Below are 24,262 nucleotides of genomic sequence, written 5' to 3'. Positions count from 1 at the left end.
CATCATGTGGCCTCCCATTCTTGTAGTATGCACAATACGCTGACCTCCCGTCCAGATTGAGCTCACTAGTCTATGATTTGTTCTTAAACTATTGCATTGCAATAAACTAAACTGATTCACATTAAATACATCCAGAACTCTTTTCTTTTGTCTTTTTTGTTTTGATGGTGGGCACCAAAAACAAATTGATGTTTCCAAGAGAAATGTATGCTTTAGGGATCTTTGCTAAGGTCATTTAAAACTGCTATTTAAGCCATGTCATCAGGGAGTTGCTCTCTTGCTTATCAGTATGTTAACTCACATTTATGGGAATATCTTCTTATGATTATTATTCATCCCACAAAATATGCTATTATACATCACCATCCGGTTAGTAAAAGATGGTGCTAGTTCTCCGTTCTGTTGTGTCAGCCATGTTTCAAATTGCTCTGGACATCTAATATCAGCCAGAGCCATGATTAGGATGTTAAGCATTAGTGTAAAGAAACTGTATATCTTTTTCACAACCATTGCAAATTGTGTTCTACAGATTAGAAGTTCAATTGGAAACAAACCAGTGAGTGCCAAAAGAACAACTGCAGATAGACCTATTTGGTTTATGAAGTTTTCTGATACAGTGTGGTATATTTAAGACAGATTTTAGAAAATCGTACCTCCCAAATCCAGAGCTGTGTTCTGTCTATGCTCATCTATGCATCAGAATGCTGGCGAATGATGAAAAGCAGCATCACCAAACTGGCAGCTTTCCACACCAGTAACCTGAGAAGAATCTTACACATTTTCTGTCAGCAAACCATCTCCAACCAGGAACTGCTCAATAGATGTAAGCAAGAGACCATGGACACCATCATTATGAGAAAAACATGGAGATGGATAAGGCACACCAACAGAATAGAACAAGACTCTGTCACAAGAACAGCTTTCCTCTGACACCCAGAAAGCAAACAGAAGGGATGCAAGCCAAAGAACACCTAGAGGTGAACTATGGAAATAGATATGAAGACCTTGAACCACAGCTGGAGCACCGTACATGAACCTGCCCAAGACAGACAGAAGTGAAGGTTCTTCTTTGCTACCCTACATGCGGGTGAGCATAACAGCCAGTAAGTAAGTATTTCCCAAATAGACAGGCTCTTTGGTAAGAAATAAATATATTAAGGCCAACGTGATGGAAAACGATGCATTGGTACTTACTTTCCATAGCAAAAGATATTTTGTGCTGGAAAGGTGATGTTTTCTCAGCGCAAAAAGCCCTTTGCACTGCTTTGCATCAAAGGGGACTTACAAGGGCACTACTTGGGCGATCAGCACAAAAACCCATAGGTTTTGACGTCTTGGCTGATCTACCAAGATAGCCACGGGCTTTGGGTCACAAATTAGCATCCCCTAGAAGCAGGTGTTAACAAGTGGAAATTATTTCAATTCTCAAAATATGAAACACATTTTCAGTGTGTGGCACACATCCAATGTGTGAGCTCTTTCCTAACTGTATCTAGGTAGAGGAATTTGTACAGGATGGGAATGCTTTCAGTACAAATTCGAGTACCAATCCTATGTTAAACTGTGCACACTCACCTGTGCACCATGGTGAGAGGCTGTGCTTTGCACAAGCAAGCCTTATTAGAATGCCAGTATTGCAGGGGACAACAGCAGTAGACCAATATTGGTACATATGGTGCTGCACTTTTTTCCCTTTGTGCAACACAGCACTGCACTACATGAAAAATGAGTAAATCTGCCCTTAAAGGTCACTGTAAATGCACTGGAACCTACCTCTGGTTCTGCACATACCCTGCGCTCCACCACTATGTTATGTAGTTTTAGGAATGGATTTGTATGGCTATTCAATTACTAGCCAGTATTTAACTTGAGGTTGGAAATATGCGGCTTAAGAACACTAGCGTGAGCAATGATCAACATTATTTTATGACTTTAAGGCAACCATTGTGGATAAAGACATTAGGCTGAAAACACTGAGCTGGTCTCAAGGAATCACACAATCGTAGCTGCTGCTTCTTGGTCTCGTGCCTATATCAGCAATACCTAGATTCACTTAAGGCCACAGGGACTTGTCCCTTCTGATTCAGATAAATATTAACCAAATTGATTCCACTTATTTACATTGTGGCATAGCATGGGGTACTTGTCACTACTTTTAGTATTTTTTTAAGAATACGTTTTTCAGAGACACTTCAGCACCTTCTACTGGAGTACTTTGTTACACCATCCTCAGTTATCATTATCTATAGAAGATCATCTTGCATTGGTAAGCAGTCTCCCTTGTGACAGATATCTACTGTTGTACATGCTCGGATGCTGGCCATGCTTTTCATGGATATTATTTTTATTTTGGCCCCCTCTTCTTATTGTGACTGGAAAAAATCCATAAGTATTCAGGACGGCTGATAATAGGAATACAAATAGTGAACACATCCATATGAAGTAGCAACCGTCGCTGCCTATAGACTAAAGGGGACACATCAATATATTAGTCGAGATTTTATAAGCATCAATCACCAGTGACCAAGGTTTTATCTGGGCAATACAATTGAAGAATTCTGTCGTACACAGTACAAGCACGTAATGGTCATCACTGGTGCAGTCTCTTATGCCTGCTGAACTTTTATAGCTTAAGAAGCACACAAGTAAGTTTTTTCACATACATGAAGTGCATCATGGGCAGCGAGAACAGGCAAACATTTTCTGCACACATGCAGACTCATTACATCACACAGACCATACTTGCAACTATTCCTCAAGCACAGGACAGGTCCATTATAGATTAAGATAGTTCATCCCCTACACAGGCAAAACAGTAGTGCCCTGTGCAGAAGTAAAAATGCTAGATCACACACAATAAAAGAATACTGAACAGACCAGTAACTAAAACCTGAAATATCCAGATTTAGTGAACTATTAGATCACTAACACTGCCCCACAAGACTGTCTATTAGAAAACTAGCACATCTCACAAGAGTAAAGACCGGACAAACCTTTCATTGGAGTAGTAATCTACCACCGCGAAACACAGAAATTCACCAATCGTACAATTAGCACTCATCAAATAAAAGCATCTTACAGTGGCAAAAATATCACTAACCAAGAAACCTTATCACCCATCATATTAACTGGAGCACCCCCACCCTCACCAACACTAACCACCAGGTACCACATATCAGGCTCCTCAACTTCTGCTTCATACTCCCTATCTAAAACTCTGCCTTCTACCACTGCCATACCTTCTTCCTCCACCCAGTTTCCCCTGCTTACCTAGCCCTTTAATGCTCCACCCTGTCTTGTCATCCCTTACGTTCCTCACTATTCCTCTCTTCTAATTCTGCCTAGAATCGATCGACAACAATCACCTATATATTACCATTCTCCCCTTTAATGACCGACCCAAGCAACCTACCTACCGCACATCCGTTTTCACCTGATTCTCTCCATCTCCCAGCTATCATCCTTTTCAGTCCTCACCTCAATCTCCCTCTACAAATGACAAAGCCCCTCACTAATGACTTCCCACCACGTCTGACTCATGCTATTTGCAACTTTGCATTTATAAAAAGACATGGACCAGGTTAACTAACATTTCCTCTCTCCGGCCCAAGTCAATACTTTACCCGTCTGCTCTATCCTATCCATTCCTTCACTAACCCCTCCCCCTCAATAATATTCAGGACAACTCCCTATACCGTCTTTCAAGTGTATATGTTAACATCACTCCACAAAACCCCACCCACCACCATATAGATACTTATATTCCACCACAAAAATGGCTCCTGCTAATCTAAATTTCCCCCTTTCAAACAAGGCCATTCAACTCGTCTCTATCTCATTGACCACCCAGATAAACCAACTACTACTCCTTGCTAACATGTTCTGCTGTGACTCCTACCAGAGAAACCACAACAGCAACTATACATTTACAAAAGTAACTACAAACGCAGTCACCCATGCAAGAACGAGAACAATCTGAAGAACACATAACCAAACTGTGGGCCAGCTACATCACTAGACTGCCCTTTTAAAACATCATCCTTCTGCTCGCACCCACGTTTGCAAAACAGATCACCCATATCTTTTCAGCATACAGAGAGCAATTCCAGGAGCATCCTGTAAAGCAGCTGGTTCGATGCCGGTAATCAGAACTGTGGTATTCACCTGATGCACTGGATTTTACATCCTACCCAACAACATCCTTTCACCTTTACAGAGCAACAGGACAAGAGGAACCTCCAGCACTAGCTTTTCTATGTTGTTTATCTAATGAACCATTATATCAGCATTCTAACAACCACTATCTGAGTAACGTGTCTCTACCTAGAACATCAGCAATGTTTTTGTTTCCCTTTGCCCTTTTTGTGGAAGAACAGGAAGTGTAATCAACAGTTTCAGCTCCACTTTCATGACGACAGAAGGAATCACCAGAGGACACTCCAGAGAAACAAACTGGAACATCATCGAGTACTTCAAAGCCATAGTCAAGTTCAACACCAATCTGGCACCCTTTACTGCCCTTCAACAACAACAAACATTCACCGTTGGCTAACCAACAAATTAATACACCTAGGAACGGCCGAAAAAACAACAATCTATCCTGCATACTAATCATAGCCAAATTGCAAAGCAAACAGCATTTCATATTTATGACCTTCCAATAGAATTCAACCTAGACCTCTCCCACATCAATGAGACCTAGCTAGGGGAAGATGCCACATCCATACTGCATGAGGCTATCCACAACACAAAGCACAAATGCTGAAACTGCCCATAAGGGCAGCAGAGAACTACCTGTGTGTACAAATATTCTTTACCAGTCTCTAGTATCAAAGAATCCTGAGGCTTGAACTGTGAAACTCTACATGTTGACTGCTCACCCTTCCCAAGTTGCAGGTTGACCATCCCCTCACAGTCCAGCATTCACTGATGCTTTCTTAAATTCCATAACAGATATGTTATTGACCATCGGTATGCTAAGAAATCCTAACTGCTACTTTGATAAACTGGCACTTGGTTAGACTCATGCCTCCTTGCTAATCTTGAGATACAGGACTTCCATCACTTTGTCACGTGACCAAACTATTCGGCATGCCATACTTTTTATGATATCTTCTCCTCAAAGGTACTAGTCTCAATCACAGGAAAAAAACTACTATCTGGAGCGATCCCTGTATCATCAGCTTTAACCTTTGTCTTCCTAGGACAACACCACATCAGTAATCCCTACCATATACATGCCCACTAGACCATGACAAGACATACAGAACATCCATCAAGAAAATAAGAGCTCCCACCAATGTCACTGCATCTCATAGTAAAGAACTAGTCAAAATACAACCTGAATTCTGTGACCCAGCCGCAGCAAAACCGCCAAGAATGCAAGTAGGAGCTATGCAGTCACTTTATCAAACGAAACAGCAAATTCTGAAGCTCACTTTCTCCTAAAATCAGGCAGTAACTGCTATCCTAGCTGAATAATACTACCTCAATTCAACCTACGCTTCTTCAACCTGCTGAAGTTTAAAAGAACAACTGAGTTAATCAACACCTTAAACATATGTCGCTCTCCAACAGACCCATGCCCCAACACACATAAAAGTATTCTTCAAAAACCCTCTGCTGTCATACTGTTAAAAGTAATCTTCAGTTTCTCTCTAACAACTTCAGAGTTCCTGATTTCCCTGAAAACATTTTATATTAAGCCTATATTAAAGAAGCAGGGACTTCTCTATCCGATTTGTTAGACTGCACACTACTATCCAAAGACCAATCCTTGGCAAAGTCATTGATAAGGCAGGTTTCTAATGCATCACTCGGTTTATTGCATAATACAAACTCATCTCTGAAAGACAGTATTTAGACCAGGGAGGTAAATGGAAATCAGTTTTAATCTCCATCGGGGCCACCTGAAGAATAGGTCCTAATGGATTCTAATGGAATTGCATTAGAATCTCATGGAATTGCAGTTCTACCTCTGCTTAATTTGTCATTAGCACTCCACACTGTAGATCATCAGTTGTTGGTAGGAAGACTAAACACCACAGAAATTCAGGCACAGTCCTCACCTGTATAGAATCCTACGACTCTAACACAGACCAGATGTTTTACATTTCCAGTTTTCTATTAATCACTATTCCCTTTCAAGTGTGTGTCCAACGAGGCTCAACAATCGGCCTTTACCTGTTTATGGTATACCTGTCCCCTTTCCCACTTAGTCAACACCATCAAGCTTACCTGCTACCACTGTGCCAATGACACTGAGATGATCTTAAAAGACGATCAAAAGTCAGACCTTAAGACCTCCACCAAATACTTGTCACCAATAAACTATAGAATGTTAAAGAACCACAAACAATTTAACTCAGTAGGAACAGAAATACCCAACTGTGGAACAGAGCAGAATCAGGACCCTATATAATCATGGCCCTCAGAGCTAGGACTGTCAACAACCACACTAAAAAGAGTGAAGAATCTTGGTGTAATCATGGACTCCAACCTCTCACTCCATAACCACGTTAAAGTGACTAGAAATGCTCCCTTTGTTGTAAGAAGTCTACATCATACCTTCCGTTACCTGAGCTTATCACAAGAGTTACAGGCTTCACATTCCCTAGTGTTGTCACACATTAATGATACGAATGGCCTCGACATGGGACTTCCTAAAAACTAGGCAAGCTACAACAATTCCATAATCAGGCAACAAGGTAAGTCCTATTCTGGAATAGACAGGATGACATTAGCCCATCCCTCAAAGCTCTAAACTGGCTACTAGTAGCAGAAAGAATCTCTTACAAATCACTTTGTCACACACAAGGTGAGTCATGTTGACATATCGCCTACAGTCAGCACACAAACTGTACATTAAAAATCCAAAATGACTCCACTCCTGATCATCCTCTACTGTATATATTAAAAAACACCCATTCGAGGAAAGTTCTTCTCTATAAAGACATGCAAGTACTGGACCATTCCCATAAAGAAAATAAAGATCATCAACGCTATCTAAAATTCAGGAAAGCAAAAAAGACCTTTCTGTTCCAAAAAACAATGGTACAACTGTCTATCAAACTTCAGGCTCACTCTGTTTTGTATATACAGCCAACAAATCTATCCTTAAAATCCATTTGTGTACACTCCAGTGGGTAAGACGCTGCTACAATAACCCTGGAACACAACTCTGAACCTCACGCGAAGTACGAGAACTAACCATTCACAGACGACATCTCCACCAACACCTTCCTCCAACTATACACAAGAGAGTAACTACTTCTTGACAACTAGAAAGCCATTTGGGAGCTCACCAATGGGTGGGAAAGCACTATATATATATATATATATATATATATATATATATATATATACATAAAACTGAAATTTCTGAGGGACAAGATGGATTACGCTATGGGAAGGGTTCTCACTTTTGGAAGGAGATTTGATTTAGCAAGACAGGAATTTCATCGTGATGAATCGTTGCAACAACAGGAACTGATTTCGGGGGGGTCGAGTTCGGATAATTTTTCGGATGTGGATGAAAGATCAGGTCTTGGTGGTAGCCTAGGAGCACCATTAACAACAGCTGAGGAATATCGTTTTTTACAATTAAACCAACGACCCCGGAGAAAGCCTCCAGGAGGAAGAGGAAGCGAAAACGAAAAAGGAGGAGGAGAGGGAGGTCGTATGGGAGGAGACTATGGTCAACAGGGAAGGTTTCTGCGACAAACTCGGAAGAAGAAGTAGTAAGTGTGAACAAACTGACGGTGGTGAACATTTCCTCCCATGTTTTAACTGAGGATGAACTTTCTGTTTTGGAATTGGGTCTTTCATTTTGTCCTATGGGTGAATTTGATTATGTGAGAGCACGAATAGATGTTTTTCAGTTTATAAGGAAGCTAAAATTGTTAAAATTATTTACGCAACAGAAAGAGAAATCAAAAGGGCGGAGATATCAGAATGAAAATGGGGAGGAGGCATCAGCATTGGAAGAACTGTGTATAGGGGATCTCGAGGGTTTAGCTGCCCTAAGGGAATTAGAAATTGGAGAGAGAATGTGGGAAACGGAGAAGGATCTATTAGATGAATTAGGATTGGACTGTGACAATTTAAGTGGGAGTGGCTTTAAACCTAAGTCGAGATGCAATCCAACTACCCCACATGATAATATTGATGCCTTCCACGAAGCAGTAGGATTTGATTTATTGCAATTATGGAGAAACACACAGAAATGTTGGGCTAACAACATGACAATGGGCCAAAACCAGGCACTTGATAATTTGCGAAAGGCAACATCGTTTGTCATCAAACCCGCAGATAAGGGTGGTAATGTTGTACTGTGGGATATGGGCAGATATGAACAGGAGGCAAGGAGACAGTTGGAATTTTCTGGATGCAATGAGGCATCAACGGTATTGGCATATAGGGCCTCTATTGAGACATATTACTCTATGCTTCTCGACTGGTATGATCGAGGTCTAGTAAACAAAGATGAATATGATTTTTTAATGGTGAAAAAACCAATAGCACCATGTTTCTATATGCTGCCCAAAATTCATAAAGATAGGGAAAACCCACCAGGAAGACCGATAGTATCGGCAAAGGGAAGTCTCCTGGAGAATACTTCTATTTACCTGGATCATTTTTTATGTCCTTATGTCTTGAATTTAGCTTCTTATTGCAGGGACAGTATGGACTTTATTACTAAGATTAAGGACATCCCTTGGAAACAGAGTTACATTATGGTGACTGTTGATGTGGTATCTTTGTATACCAGTATTAATCATGATTTAGGTATTAAGGCTTGCGAATATTTCTTCAGGGATAAACCCTTAAAATTATATGCACATACAAAGATGTTATCGGAAATGTTAAGATTCTGTTTGGAAAATAACTTCTTCTTGTATAATGACAAATGGTTCAGGCAGATTTCAGGAACTTCGATGGGAAGCTGTTTCGCTCCAAGTTTTGCATGTTTATTTATGGGCTGGTGGGAAACCCAATGTGTGATGACAGAAGAAAATGACAGGTGGACGAAATATTTAATCTTTTGGACTAGGTTCATAGATGATATTTTTATAATATGGGATGGCCCGGAGAATATTCTATTGGAGTTTGTGGAAGGTTTTCAAAGGAATGAGTTCAATTTGAGATTTACATATAAAATTGATAGGAGGGTAATGGAGTTTTTAGATGTTGTAATTACGATAGAGGGTGATACAGTGCAGACAAGTCTATATAGAAAGAGTACAGCTGGCAATAGCATTTTGCATGCTAGGAGTGCCCATCCCGCGAGATTGAAATGGAGCATACCCTATGGGGAACTGTTAAGGGCGAGAAGGAACTGCAGCACTGATGTGGGCTTTGAAAAGGAAGAGAGGAACATGATTGCTAGATTTAGAGGTAGAGATTATCCTGAAAGTGTTATTAGGGATGCATGCAATAAGGTAGCAAAGGTTAATCGGGAGAATATTCTTTTTCCGAAAAAACGAGTTAGTGATGTTAATGTGATAAGATGTATTACGACCTTTAATGCCGGATTCTAAGGCAATGGCGGATATTTTAAAACAATATTGGCACTTAATCAGGACAGATAGGATTATAGGTTCTCTAGTTGGACCCTATCCGAGAGTAACGTATAGGAAAAGTAGATCTTTACGGGATATACTAGTGCATAGTTACATGAATAAAAACACGAATGAACAGATGGGATTTATGAAGCAGGCAGGTTTTTATAAATGTATGAAATGTAAGGCTTGTAAGTTTAGTAAAAATTGTAAAACATATATGTTGCCCACAGGGGAGGAAAGAAAAATTAACAAGTTCATTAATTGTAACTCTGATTTCACTGTACATGTTATTAGGTGTCCGTGTAACCTTTACTATGTGGGTAGTACAATTTTCCCGGTCAAGAAACGGATATTGGAACATTGGAGGGCAATTAAGAACAATGATGTTAATTATCCTATAGCTCGACACTGTAAAATGATTCATGAGGGGAGTATTGATGGCATGTTATTTTTTGGGATTGACAGGATTATATCATCCCCGCGAGGAGGAGACAGAGAACGAAATCTGAGAAAAATGTAATCGGAGTATATTATTAGACTTAATAGCAGAGCCCCGTGGGGGCTGAACCAGGATGAAGAACTGTATGTACACGTGGGTTAATGAAATTGTGAGAACTCTTACACTCTTTTTTATTTTATTTTTTGGTTAGTCGTCTTTTCTGAATTGATTAGCTGATACTTTCACCCCGACTTATGAAATGAATTATTAATTGATCTAAGTGGATATGGATAGTTATGAAGATTTGGGGTAATATTATTAAATTTGGATAAGGAAAGATCTCTTAGAGGTGATAAGAATACAAAATTCTTGATTGGAGATACCATAATGATGATATATTTATTTAATTAAGTGGGTGGTAGAAATATGAAGAATAATTGTTAGATTGATGATCATTTTCTTGGATTATGATATTTTTTTTTTTTTAAAGTGTCGTAGAAATGAATTAATGTTAAAGGGTATCTTTAAAGAAACGTGGTTGTTTCAATAAGATTTTTTCTAAAATTTAGGATTGGTAAACTTAAGTATTCATAGTATTATTTCTATGTTTATTAGTGAACAGGATATGAAATAGGGAAGGGGGTGGTGAAATAGTTTGATTATTCACTTTTTGAATGAAGGTGGGCTATGAAGAAGACCGTATAGGTTGAAACGCGTTGCCCGTTTTTGATAACCTCAGTATCGTGTTTGTTGTTTGCAAATAAATCACGAGGGTACAGCAGTACAGAGTGCCGGAGTTGTTTTTGATTTATGACGGAGCCTGCATCCGGAGACGGCACCGGCCCTGTAGGTGGTTGTAGCCAGCGGCTGCAGGATTCTGCTTTCATATATATATATATATATATATATATATATATATATATATATATATACATAGATAGATATATATGTGCTGCAATGCAATACACATATATATTATGCACAGTTGGTACAATACAAGATTTATTCACACCCACACACACACACATTCCCACAAACACACAAGTGTAGCACAGATAAAGATGGATGGTGTTCCAAAACTATTTAAAACCAATTCATCTAAACGCGAGTCCAAATTTCCCTCCTCAGTAAGGACTACACAGAGCAGTGTCAGCACACAAAGACAGAGATCATGTTATTAAAAGGCACAGGCAATCAAACCCTAGAGGTGAGGACGATCTGATGTGACAAAAACCACCTTCCGTCGCCACTGATCGCTTGTGTGCAGTTATTCGGTGCAAGTTAAACTCACGGACACCAGTACTGCTCTGACGATTCTTCATTAAAGAAAAGACTGTTTCCTGGAACTAGTTCTACTCCTGGGGTGGTCCCCGCTCGCCCCATGTGGGCAACACTACAGCTGTCTCTCTTTGTCCTGGTCCCCTTCTCTCTCTGTGTCACAATGAAAGTGCATTCTGCACCGGATCGTACACCCCCGAATCACATGACAGCTTTGGTAATTTGGCTGATTTGTTTGTTTATTTAATTGCTTACATTTACTTATTCATTCAGTTTTACTATAGCACGAATTTGGCTCAATGTCGTTTTAAAAACGCTTGGAAACAGTTTTGGATACAAGGGAATAAACGATATAAAGCACAGTTTAGCATAGGGGTTGTACCAGGGACAGAACAAATAACAAACTGGTGAATTAAGGAGGGGAGACTAATAGTTAAGAGTGAGAACCAAAGAGAGCAGCATATTGGCAAGTTAGGGACTGTCTGAATTCTAAGTGTTTCTCATATATAATCAAGATGTTTATGGAACCGGCTGAGTTCGTGCCCCCTCACTTTCTTTGTGCACCCTGCTGAACACAGAGCCAGCTTCCCGCTCCCAAATACCATGCTGCCGAACCTAGATTCCACCTCTGGCCTCGTTCTTCCAGCAGCCCGTATAGCTCACTCTTGCACGTTAGTTTTCACCACTCCTTTCTTCTAATTCACTACTTTCCAGCCCTTCTCTTGCCACTTCTTTCTACCTCGTCTGTCCCTAACTCCTGTTCTGGAGAAAAGTCTGAAGATTGGAAAAAATTCCCTGCTTCTCATAAATCGGTGCCCACTGCCAGCACATCAAACATTGGCAGAATCACTTATACATCTGCAATGGAAGCATCCTCGCCCACAACACAGGGGACGCACGATTGGAGATTCCTTAGCTGGTGATATTCGTAAACTAACTGAATTCAAGCTGTTGCGACAGGGGGTTCTCCCGCGAGTTTAATCTTTAGGCTGGGGGTATAATTGGTAACGTATGTCAACTGGACAATGATTCTTGGAGCTCGGTATTAAACGGACACAAACAACTCCATTCACAGCGGGCACCAACCAATAATGCTGGCCAGTGATTCTTGTGGGGGTTGTGTGAACCAGTGCGACCTGTCAGACGGTAGATTACAGACCGCACCGACCCATACACAGACCAAGCCACAAGCCTTGCAGCTGCAAGGAGTAATGCACAACTTGGAGTGGCGACACTTCAGCAGGTTCCACATACCTGTCCTTCGCTGCCTTCCAGGCGCAGGAGGCCCAGCACAAAGAAGGCTAAAACTCGCAGCATCGCGGTATAGTCTTCTCCTCAGTAGCAAGTTACTAGCAGCACCGCAGCTCAAGATGGCGCTTTCTTCAGCTGCTAGTATCGTCAGGTCTCGCAGGAGACAGGGCTTGAAGCAGTTGTAGGAGTCTGGGAGGTGAGGCACTTTGAGGCACAGTGGTCTCAGCTGATATGTCCACAGTAGGCAGGAATACTTGTAGCTGTGGAAGGTGCCAGTGAATGGATGTTTCGAGCCAGTCACTGCATACAATGATATTGCCTGTGCGTTGTTTCTTCAAGTTTGAAACTAGAACCTTGGTCTGGCTAGAAATGTCGCTCTCAGACCCAGCCACTTCAAGTGTGTTAGGTCAGTGAGAGCTTCCCTTTTAAACACCGCAGTGCGGAGTGACAGCCCAGAAGTGCCTGGCAGTGCTGCCAAGAGGCGTAGGTTTGGCGCCCTTTCTGGGGTGGGCCACAGGTCTCTTGTCCATGCCTTCTTTCTCCACCTCGCGCTCTAGTTATGCTTGGAAATTAGTTTGGTTAGGCCGCCGGTAAGAAGCCGCCTACCTCCCCGCTCTGACTCTAAAGAGGGCTTTCAGAGGCTCCATGGTTTGTTTACCTTTTATTTTCCAAGCCCAGAAAAACGAAGAGGCTCGTGTTTTGCATTTCTGAACGCGAGCAGGCATCTTGCATCTCAAAGTTCCCTTGTGTTGCTGTGTTTGGAATGGGGGTCCCGTCTGTGTAAATATCCAAGCACCTATATAGAGGCACACAGCGGCACATATAGAATATGTCTTGACACACCGGCATTGAGACTCATAAACAAAAATACGGACCTCCACAGACATCCATTGGCTTAGCCGTTCTAAGACAATACTTTAACAGATAATAAAAAGGACACGCACAATTAAGTCAGACCTACATATGCACAAAGGTACATACTGAGAGATGCACTGAACGGTTGACCTCCGATGTAAACACACAGGCGCACCAGCACGTCCCTATAATCTAATATTTAAATTTGTACCGCAAAACACACACACACACACACTCACTCGCTCACTCTAGGTGGGCCTTCTAACAAATTATGTGGCATAATGTGGTACATTTTACATTCTGTTATACTATTACTTCATTATTTTGTCATTTTTTGACATGATGACACTGTCAAGGCAAATATTTCACCTCATTAGAACCAGTTTGACAACCAAATACAACAATATGCAACTGAAAGATGAGCACTCAACCTTTGTGAAGTGCTTTCCACTGTGCGGGAATACTTGTGCTCTCATTTGAGTAACTTTTGATCTTTTTGAGCTGGAAAGATATTTTTTGTTAAAATCTGCAGATAATGCAGCAGATAATGAACTATGTGGCAAATAGAGCAAATTCATAATTATGCTGAAAAATCAGTGGAATCACATAATTCCAGTGGCACTGGTGATAATCAGCGAAACAGAGACACAGAGAAATAAAGTATTTGCTCAGAATTACACAAATGGCTCAAACAGGGAAGCCAGGATTGACCCCATATTTTCCATTTTCACACTGTGCAACTCTGCCTGTGGATAGGTTTCTCTTTCTTACATCAAAGATGTTTAATTACTGGTGCATGAGTGACAAGCGGAATTCACATATACTGTTATGCATGCATTAACTGACTACAAATGATCTGTGAGACAGTAATGGTCACGACACAGACAAATGCTTTCATACAAACCCATATAGGAGAATATACATTGTAATAGAAGGCAGTAAAACATTCAATATTCAAGCATACACACACTATCATCCATAAACACACAACAAAGATACTCACAGACGTATACATTAACAGGTTAAACACATTCTCCCCAAAGAGCCACATATACACACACATCCAGAGACATACACCGTTGCACCACAGGCATTCAGACATACGAATAGTGCACATATTCATATAAAGGACATAAATATACCAACATATACATCAACACAGACATTGAAAAGATAATCCTGATTGAACAGACACCTCATGCATAGACACATACATAGAAGAGGCAATCAACACAAATTCACTCAGATGTGAAATCATTCACTTAAACACAGACACACAGACAATCTCACATTGCCTCAACCACCTACAATAACATATGCTCCTCTGCACTGTTCTAAAAGAAATTTAACTTATTAGCAGTAAGAAAGTAAATTATTAACAGAGGTGAATGGTAGTCCACCATGAGAAATAAAGTCACTAACCTGTTAGGTCCAGACAAAGGTTTCAATAATTTAAACCTGAGCTCAACCACTGGTAGCTGTAGTACAGAGCAGGCAGGCTTAATTTGGAGAAAATGTTTAAAGCATTTAGAAGTATCAAAACAGTTAAAAAAGTAAAAAACACAACAAGATAAAAATACACCTCTAATTTATAAAACATTTTGTTGAAAACGAAAATCTGAGTAATACAGTTGGTAAAAATTGGGATACTAAGGTGAAGTTTAGGGTCAGAGATAGGGTTAAGAACGGGGTTTGTGTCACCTTCAGAATCAGAGAAAGGATAATGCTAAGGTTAGTGTTAGGCCTCACAGCCTTAGGGTGGTCATCCCCTAACTTTTTGCCTGCCTCCATCCACTTTTCAGACACTGTTTTTGTTGGCCTTAGGACTCTGCACACCTTACCACTGCTAACCAGTGCTAAGGTGCATATGCTCTCTCCCTTAAACATGGTAACATTGGCTCATACCCAATTGGCATATTAAATTTACCTATAAGTCCCTAGTAAAGTGCACTACATGTGCACCTAAATGTGGCATTTAAAAGTACTTGCCAAGCCTTAAACTCCCCTTTTTCTACATATACGTCACCCCTAAGGTAGGCCCTAGTTAACCCATGGGGCAGGGTGCTATGTAGACAAAAGGCAGAACATGTACCTGTGTGTTTTATGTCATGGTAGTAGAAAACTCCTAAATTTGATTTCCACTACTGTGAGGCCTGCTCCTTTCATAGGCTAGCATTAAGGCTACTCTCATATACTGTTTGAGTGGTAGATTCTCTGATCAGAAAGGGGTAAATAGGTCATATTTAGTATGGCCAGAATGGTAATAGAAAATCCTGATTATTAGTGAAGTTGGATTTTATATTAATATTCTAGAAATGCCACTTTTAGAAAGTGAGCATTTCTCTGCACTGAAAACCATCTGTGCCTTACAGCCTTTCTCTAATCAAAGTCTGTGCTTAGCTGGTTGACAGCTTCCTTGCGCATTTCACCCAGACAACCACAAACACTAGATACTCAGTCACATCTGCACTCATCTGCATCCTGAATGGGTCTTCCTGGGCTGAAAGGTTGGAGGGCCTGACATTTACATTTCAAAGGCTAGTGGCCTGCCCTCCCACAATGGAGTGCCAAACCCCCTACTGGGACCCTTGCATACAGACTTGTACTGAAAGGGGACCTTGTGCATTTCAAAACCACTCTTTGAAGTCTCCTCCACTTCAAAGGCATTTTTGGGTATATAAAGTGGGTCCCTGACCCCACCAACTCAGACACTTCCTGGAACTGACCCTGCATCTGGACCTGAGGTACTGCCTGGCTGCCAAAGGACTCCCCTGGCTTGCTTTGCTGTGAAGGACTGCTGACCTTCTGTTGCCCTGCTGCCTTGCTCCCCTCTGCCTCCGCTGAGAAGTGCTCTCCAAGGGCTTGGATTGAGCTTGCCTCTTGAGTCCTGAAGTCTCAGGGCCAAAAAGACTTCAACAACTACAGAAACTCCTTTGTGTGCCAAAAATCGATGCACGGCTCTCCAGAAATGCCGCACAGCCTGCTTTGCGACTTAAAAAACGCTGCACAGCCAACCTGGAACGACACAGCCCGGTCCCCCGAGTGGAGCTCCGACCCACCACCTGCTTTGTGACCAGAGATTTGACACACTGCCCTACCAGAACGATGCACAGCCGAGCCAGAAGGATGCAGCGTGATTCTCCGAGTGGAACATCGACGCAGCACCTGCCTTGCAACAGAAACCTCGAAGCATCGCCTGTGGATCGACGCAAGCACCTGTGCCTTCTCCAGCGCATCAAGGATTTCCCTGCATCGCCCCTGGGCATCAAAGAAGAACCCCGCACCGCAGTGAGGAACCCGGACTGCGCACCGAAAATTGAGGCAAACCCTGTGCTGCGGCAACTGAAACAACGCAACGTCTGTGCCGTGCTGGAAAAACAGACACACACCCTATCTTTTCCAAGCATCTCCTGCTCTGCGATCCTCGTGCGTGTGATTTTTGATGCACACCAGGTACTTGGTGAAATCAAGCATTAACTGTTTATTTTCTTGAAAAGAGACTATTCTACAACTTCTGAAATTCACATTTCAACTTGTACTTATTGCATTTTTATCGTTTTGAGCTTAATTTAACCAGTTAAAAATCTTAAATTTTTCTAAACCTGAGTGGTGTATTTTGTGTTACTGTATGACTAATGCACAAATACTTTACACATTGCCTTCTCAGTTAAGCCTGGCTGCTCAGTGCCACGCTACCAGAGGGTGGGCACAGGATAATTTGGATTGTGTGTGACTTACCCTGACTAGGATTGCAATCCCTATTTGTCAAGGGTATATACCTCGGCCAACTAGAGACCCAATTTCTAACAGTTAGGGTTTGCCATACATATGGAAAGATACAGGTTGAGGGAATGGTGCATAATAGGGTTAGAGTCAGAGGAGGGTTATGTTTGAACAATAGTAATGATTAGGTTGAAGTGAGTAGGGTGAAGTTTTGTGAGAGTTTGGGATATGTTGCTCAAGGTAAGGGTCTGGGGCAATATTAGGGTTATGATTAGGAATATGGTTTGGATTAGGTTAGAATCTGGGCTCGGTTTAAAAAACTGAATGACAGTTGTGATAAGGTTTCAAGGTATTTCTAAAAAAAAAAAAGAACATTTTTGCAAAATAGACAAAATCATATAAAATGGCAAACGAAGGATCTTCTTTGAAAATCTGTACTGTTTTTTAAAGCATTTTTCAAGTAAACAGTTTTCAGTGGAATGTCCATTTCAATGTAATTTATAGCTAAATGTATTTTTTCATGTGATAATAAAATATTTTGTAAAGTGCTCTTGCACTATAGGTTTCTTGGTGCTAAATGATTTAAGACAGTGGTTCCCAAAATGCGGTCCGGGGATCCCTGTGGGGTCTGCTAAGCCTCCTCAGGCAGGCCGCAGCTGCTAGGAAAATTAAATAATATTAACTGATTAATAAAGTTTATATAAATAAAGTGGCTAAATGTACAGTTGAAAATTTTAAAACACACTGTAAATGTCAAGGAATTTGAAATTGGAGGCTAAAAATTAAATTAGTATCCTCAGATTGATTTGTGGGAGCAGGTCAAAAGAATATAGTAGTGTGGCTTAGAAAAGCTCCAACCTTCCTATTACAATTAATTTTTATATTTTTTAATTCATATTTGTTTGCAAATTAAATAAAATGTGTTGTCATTTGTGTATGTGTTTGATGAATGCGTGCTTCTGTATTTTATGTGTAATGTTTTGCAGTTCAAATCATCGACAATGTTTAGCCGGGGGTCCCCACCTTCCGCTAATGACACAGTGGGGGGTCCCTGGATTCCAATAATGATTCAGTGGGGGTCCTTGCGTTCCAGTAATGGTAAAATGGGGGTCCACAGAAGTCAAAAGGTTGAGAACCACTGTTATAAGCAACTCAGTAAAGAAAGGCACGGCGAAGAAAAGGAAGATCTACTGAACAGGAATTAAGTGTTGGTGACAAAGCCAGGTCCTAAACAAGGGTCCAGTTGCGATAAGAAATCTTTTATGGCTAAGGAAATCAGGTACTGCATTACAGAGCTGAGCGGTACAGATGGCAAATCCGTGACTGCCAATCATTTACTATTAAACCTTTGGGACAATAGGGAAGTTGGAGTAAGAGGGGCGCTAAGTTCTCTTAGGACACTGTGAACAATACAGAAATATTAAAATCAGTGTGTTGCTTAATAGGAAGCCAGTGCAGTTGAGCAACAAATCGACTGGAATGTGCACATCGCGATGTTCCTATGAGTAAACGTGTTGCAGAATTCTAAATCACTGGTAGTCTCCAAAGTAGGTATTGAGGAAGGTCAAGATAAAGTGAATTGGTGTACTCCAAACAAACAAGCGTAGATACTGTCATACATTTTTAATCTAACAACAAAGAGGGCATGATCTATGATGTTAAGAGCAGGTATAGACATCAGAAATCATCTGCTCAGCAAGAGAGAGTTTGCTGTCAATATTTTAAACTAAGACTTTAAACAGAATTTAAAGCAAAGGGTAACAAGCCTAGCTCCAACGGCCGGTAAATATCAAGCCAAAGGTCGCTTCTGCCATTGATAACTAGCACTTCAGTTTTATCAACATTAAGCTTGAGTTTATTACTCTCCATCCACTGTCAGACTGATCTCATAATCTGTTGAAAAGCTTGCGGGGAAGAAGGATTATTATCTAAATGCACTGACAGTTGAGTATCCTAAGAATGTGTGTGCAATCTGATGCCCATTTTTGTAACATCCTTTGCAAGTAGAAACACCGGAGCACTGCATAAGTGAACCATTACTTCCACAGCACAGGATGCGCCTGGGCAAAGACCGGGCCAACTGCAGGCCTGTCTTCACCCATCATCACCCATATAAGGCTGGGCCACCCCACTAAAAACTTTGCCTGGACATTTTGGCTAGGAAAGAGACATATTCAGAAGAGAATGCAAGGTTTACATGGCAAACTTATTTGATTTTTTGAACCCATTGTTTATATGAAAATTGGGCATGCAAATTGTTGGACAGTGTAAGTAAACGGCCCCCCACCACACACCTTTTGCCTCATTGACTGCTAGCTGCTGGGTTTTCGACTCTGAAAGTTCACTGAGGCCTGCTGTCCAGACCTCATTGCTAGTGTTTTAACCCCATACAAACTACATGTCGAATTGGATACACTCATTGGCAAGGCCTGTCGTACTTCTAAGTCTGTAGTATTTGGTGCCCGGGATATGTAAGACAGAGTATCCACTCAGAGCTGCAGCACTGTTTGTGCCACACTTCGTCGAAAAGGTACAAAATGACTCTCAGCCTGCCACTGAAGGCTGGAAGGGCATTGTTTCACTGCCAGTTCGACTTTCGACTTTGCAATGAAAACCAATGGCAAAGTCACCCTATCCCTTAACATTATATATGTCTCCCCTAAGGAAGGCCCTATGGCAGGGAGCTGTATTTTATTAAGTAAGATGTATTTTTTTTGACATGTCTTAACAGCAACATTTCTAAAATTGTCACTTTGATGTGGGAAAACATTGGTAACCCTATAGGCTATCATAGAGTTACCGGGTAGCATCCCAACTCAGCTAATCTTTTACTTGGACTACCAAATTGGGTCATGTAAGGTATGAAATGAATCATGAAATTAAATGCAACCTGATGGCCAGATCGAAATTAATGTAACTATTAAAGGTAGGCATCTTTTAGAAAGATGCCATACTGTGTTATGCTTGTTTAGTAGCCCTACCAAGGCACATAGACGGCTTTGTGACCACCTGGGGAGATGTGTGAACGACTCCCATGTCCAGAAACAAAAGTAGTACTGCTACAGCGAGGTGTAACCTCCTGTGCAAGGATGGCCACGCGGGGAGTTAGCCCAGAGGTGAGCTTCAAAGGGGAAGCCCCTTTTGATAGGCCACCTGGGGCAATACCTCTGAACAGGATGCCTTTTGGCCAGAGAAGGGAAACTTGACACCCCAACTGGTTTTACCATGGGTGTGTAGCTCTCAGGTAGCCACACCTCTAGGGTGGGCTACCAAGCTCTTGATGAGCGAGGAAGGGTTGTGTCATCTTGAAAGGGGCAAGACAGTGGCATTCTGGGATAGCTAGATGCCACACATCGCAGAAACTTTGTTTCTAGATAGTTGGGGGCCTTGTAGCCCATTGATGAGTGACTGTGTGTTCCCATCAGGCCACTTTCGTGGGGTAAATATGGCACCACTGGTGTTGTGACAGGCCACTCACCTGAAAAGCAGGATGTCTGCAGGGGCGATGGTATGCCCCTCGACCTCCTGGAACTCCTCTCGGCACTTCCTGGTAGACACAGAAAGCCCGGCAGGTGTCCCAAAAGGAAAGGGGGAGTGGAAGAGAAAGAGACAAAACACTGCCACGTCTTGCCAGTCCAGCCAGGCACCCTGTATCTTCAGATGGGCAGGTCGTTGTTGACAGAGTGGTAGTAGAGTTAGTGCACTCAACTTCCTTGAAACTGAATCTCTCTTTCTGATTTGGGCACGGGAGCAGTAGAAGAACACCGGGATGCTCCAGCACCTTTCTTGGATAATAACTGTTGGCACAATTACTAACACTGCATTACCAAAAACCCAAACTGAGTACCATAACAATAAGTAGTGCGACACTAGGGCTGGTTTCACTGAGATTCACTGTTGCACACTACAATTAGAACTGTGGTTGCACTTATCATGCACAAGAAAGACAAACAAGGGCATTAATTATATCACATATAACTTTCCTGCATGCATAGGGTTAAACTAAAAGGAACAAAAACAATCCAAGAAATACAAATGTCCACTCTGGGTTTAAGCAGTTAGGATGGCACAGTTTGGTTTGATTTCACTATGTGTGTGAAAAACCCTTCAAAAGCAAATTTCTCAAACCTGAAACACAGGCATGAATGACACAATATAATCCAAGAGTTATGCTATTAGAGAAAGAAAAGTCACGTAAATGCTATTTTAAAATTGCACTGTCACTTTTTGTAGTACTTGAGCTCAAGCAGATTTCCTGAAGCACATTTAGGCAAGTAACTACAATAATAATGTAGAATGTTCAGAAATGCATTTGTCTCTTCAAGATAAGCACTCTGCCAAAATACGAGGTCTGAAATACACCAGCTGTTCTAGGAAAGCGCAGCGCTCAAAGAACAAACTCCCTGGAGAATACTAGTCACTTAGCTGCAGTCTTTTCTGGAGTGCTGGAGGAATGCTTGGTGTCAGCTGGTACAGGAACGAAGAAAAGAATTGCCTAAAAAGTCCTGAATACAAGGATGACAGCAGGGGCTGGACTGCCAAATCAGATGCTGAGATCAGGAAGCAAAACAAAGCCAAGCAGGGAGGCATGCTTCCCTCTGCTATTTATAGCCAATCAGGAAAGCAGTTGAGTTTCCACATGTGGATGAGTCACCACACCCAATTAGAAGCACGAGTCTACACCACACCCAATTAGAAGCACATGTCTACACCTGCTCACATTAGCAAACAAGCATTGGTAAAATAAGCATTGATAAAACCAATTGTGTAACCCAGCGCATTATGTTTACTTAGAAACCTGAAGGTTTAACCAAGAACAGAGATATGATTTAACCCTAATCCCTGGGGATGCTGACAGATAACGCAGGAGGCACCTTGGGGATTCCTGACATCTGGTAGCCTCCCCTTAGATCATGCTGGAATCGGAGAGAGGACCAAAGAATGTCTGCCTAGCTGCCCTTGAACTTGCATAAAGAGAAGCTGCATACTCAGAAGAACTGCACCTCCTGCACTTTGGTCTAGCAAAGTTTGGACTGTGCTTATGGCTCCTGGCTCGGAAAAAAGTTAATTCCCAACATTCACCAACAGCAGTGACTCCAAGGATGATTTGGCTGATCTCCTGGAACCAGCTCCAGGGACACAAGAGCTGAAGTTGCCAAAGTCACAAAGTTGGTAGGCACCCCAAACGTTTTGACACTATCAGGAGGACAAATCCTAGAAAGCCAAAACCTTTGTCCCAAGAGGACGAATCTGACATAGCCAAAACCTGCACCCATGCCTGCTGAACCCCTGAGTGCTATCCATGAACATATTTGTTGTACCCGAGGGACTCTACCCCACCAAATGGATTCTGCCCGAACCGCGGTGCAGACTGACCAGTAATCCAGCATCGGCTGGCTACTGAAAAGTAGAGGACTTTGAGGGACCCAGACCTCTGTGGCCATGTTTATCCCACCACAGAGGTGGTTGTCCTGTTAAGTTTGTATCTCACCTTAAATAAAATGCTCCTGTGGCCAGGTAACTGTACAGAGAATCCTTTCTGGCTCCCTAGACCTCTGACCTGCCAGGCATGCTGGCAGATTTAAGGAAAGTGGTGCTGCACTTAGTGCATCGCTACTTCCTTGCGCCCCTTAGCGTCACCTGCTGCTACTATGTGTGCGCCATATTTAAAATATAGCGCACCATGGTGTAGGGTAGGGGGCAATAGCATAATTTTTGATAGTATTGTACTATAAAATGGTGAAAAACCCACTTAGACAGTATCATCAGTCAAGTTCAACACATTGTTTATTGAGAAATATAGAGGCAAATTCTTCTTTGACACATAGTTGTTCAGCCAGGATTCATCGAAGTATCAGCCAACACGTGTTTCGCCCCTTACCGGTTTACCGCGGGACGCGAGGAAAGGCATTTTTCACTTCTAGCTCGATCAACATCAACTGATATTTGTATCTGAGGATGTTCTTACCCTATATGATTTGCCTTGAGAAAGCCCTGGCTTACCTGCAATAAGGGGAGAAACACGTGTTGGCTGATTCTTCGATGAATCCTGGCTGAACAACTATGTGTCCAAGAAGAATTTTCCTCTATATTTCACAATAAACAATGTGTTGAACTTGACTGATGATACTGTCTAAGTGGGTTTTTCACCATTTTATAGTACAGTACTTCTACATGAGGAGGGTTAGGGCCCAGGCCCTTCGGTGATTAACTCCCACAGCCTCATAAAACGGCATTTACCACAGGAAGTTTCCCGTTTGGACCCCTGTACCTTTAACGCATAATTTATTTATGATTTTACTGATGTACTCTGCAGGAGTTGCTCCAACATTTTGGCACTACTCCTGCAGAGTACATAGGGGCCCATTATAGCTAATGATTTTCCCCCTTTTAACGCCTGCTTTGAGCAGGTGTTAAAAGTGACAAAAAAACAGCGCAAGGAAATCTCTTAGATTTCCCTGAGCTATTTTTTGCGCCACCCCCAAATGGGGGAATGCCCCCTTGCATACATTATACCTGGTGCAGGCATAATGTGGCACAAGGGTTTACAGGGTGGCGCAATGCATGCATTGCGCCACTTTGTAAATATGGCGCGGGTAAAATGCCTTTTAGTGCCTCCTTAGTGTCACAAAAATGATGCTATGGCGGTGCTAAGATGGCACTAGGGCTCTTAAATATGCCCCTTGGTATTCCAACTCAGGCCAGAGTTGCTGAACTAACTTTTAGAGTCTTTTCAAAAGTTTCCAAACTTTTTGTTCTCAAATGCTTATTTGTTGTTGACATAAAAGTTGTTTATTGCTTCTAAAATGTGTATCTTTGGAACCCTCCAGTGGATTTTGATGCTTAAAGTCTCTGAAAATTCATAAAAATAGAATCTATTTTAATATAGATTTTTATATGTTATCTGACTTGCTTATTTTGCAGTATGGTGGTATTAAAAGCTTTACGCATTGTTTTTTTGCTAAGTCTTAGTGCTCGCAGCCACAGCTACCCAGGATTGAGATTAAAGTTAAGTAAATGTACCTGTCTGAACCCAAGGCCGTATTTGTGAGTGTACCGCACAATAAGACCTTCCATCCCTATCATATAGTATACCTAAACCCTCACAGCCAGTAATTTGAATCTGGTTTGATTATATTGGGTGCAAGTCATG

The 24,262-nt window shown here is 41.7% G+C and overlaps 1 protein-coding gene across 2 annotated transcripts in view; it reads right to left on the bottom strand.

Annotated features, from left to right (window-relative positions):
• The window catches only part of LOC138268134 (fibulin-7-like), a 253,155-nt gene extending 240,117 nt beyond the window's left edge, over positions 1-13,038 (bottom strand). Inside the window, exon 1 of one of the 2 annotated variants that reach the window (XM_069217545.1) lies at positions 12,535-13,038. In XM_069217545.1, the coding sequence (XP_069073646.1) occupies positions 12,535-12,597 (63 nt within the window). In that variant the 5' untranslated portion in view covers positions 12,598-13,038. The remainder of the gene's footprint in view (positions 1-12,534) is intronic. The other variant, XM_069217546.1, reaches the window with a different exon arrangement.
• Between the last annotated feature and the right edge of the window lie 11,224 nt (positions 13,039-24,262).

This window comes from Pleurodeles waltl, chromosome 12 (genome assembly GCF_031143425.1).
Source record: "Pleurodeles waltl isolate 20211129_DDA chromosome 12, aPleWal1.hap1.20221129, whole genome shotgun sequence".
Classification (NCBI taxonomy): domain Eukaryota; kingdom Metazoa; phylum Chordata; class Amphibia; order Caudata; family Salamandridae; genus Pleurodeles; species Pleurodeles waltl.
The sequence above is the reverse complement of the archived record's forward strand: the minus strand, read 5'-3'. Positions and strand labels throughout refer to the sequence as shown.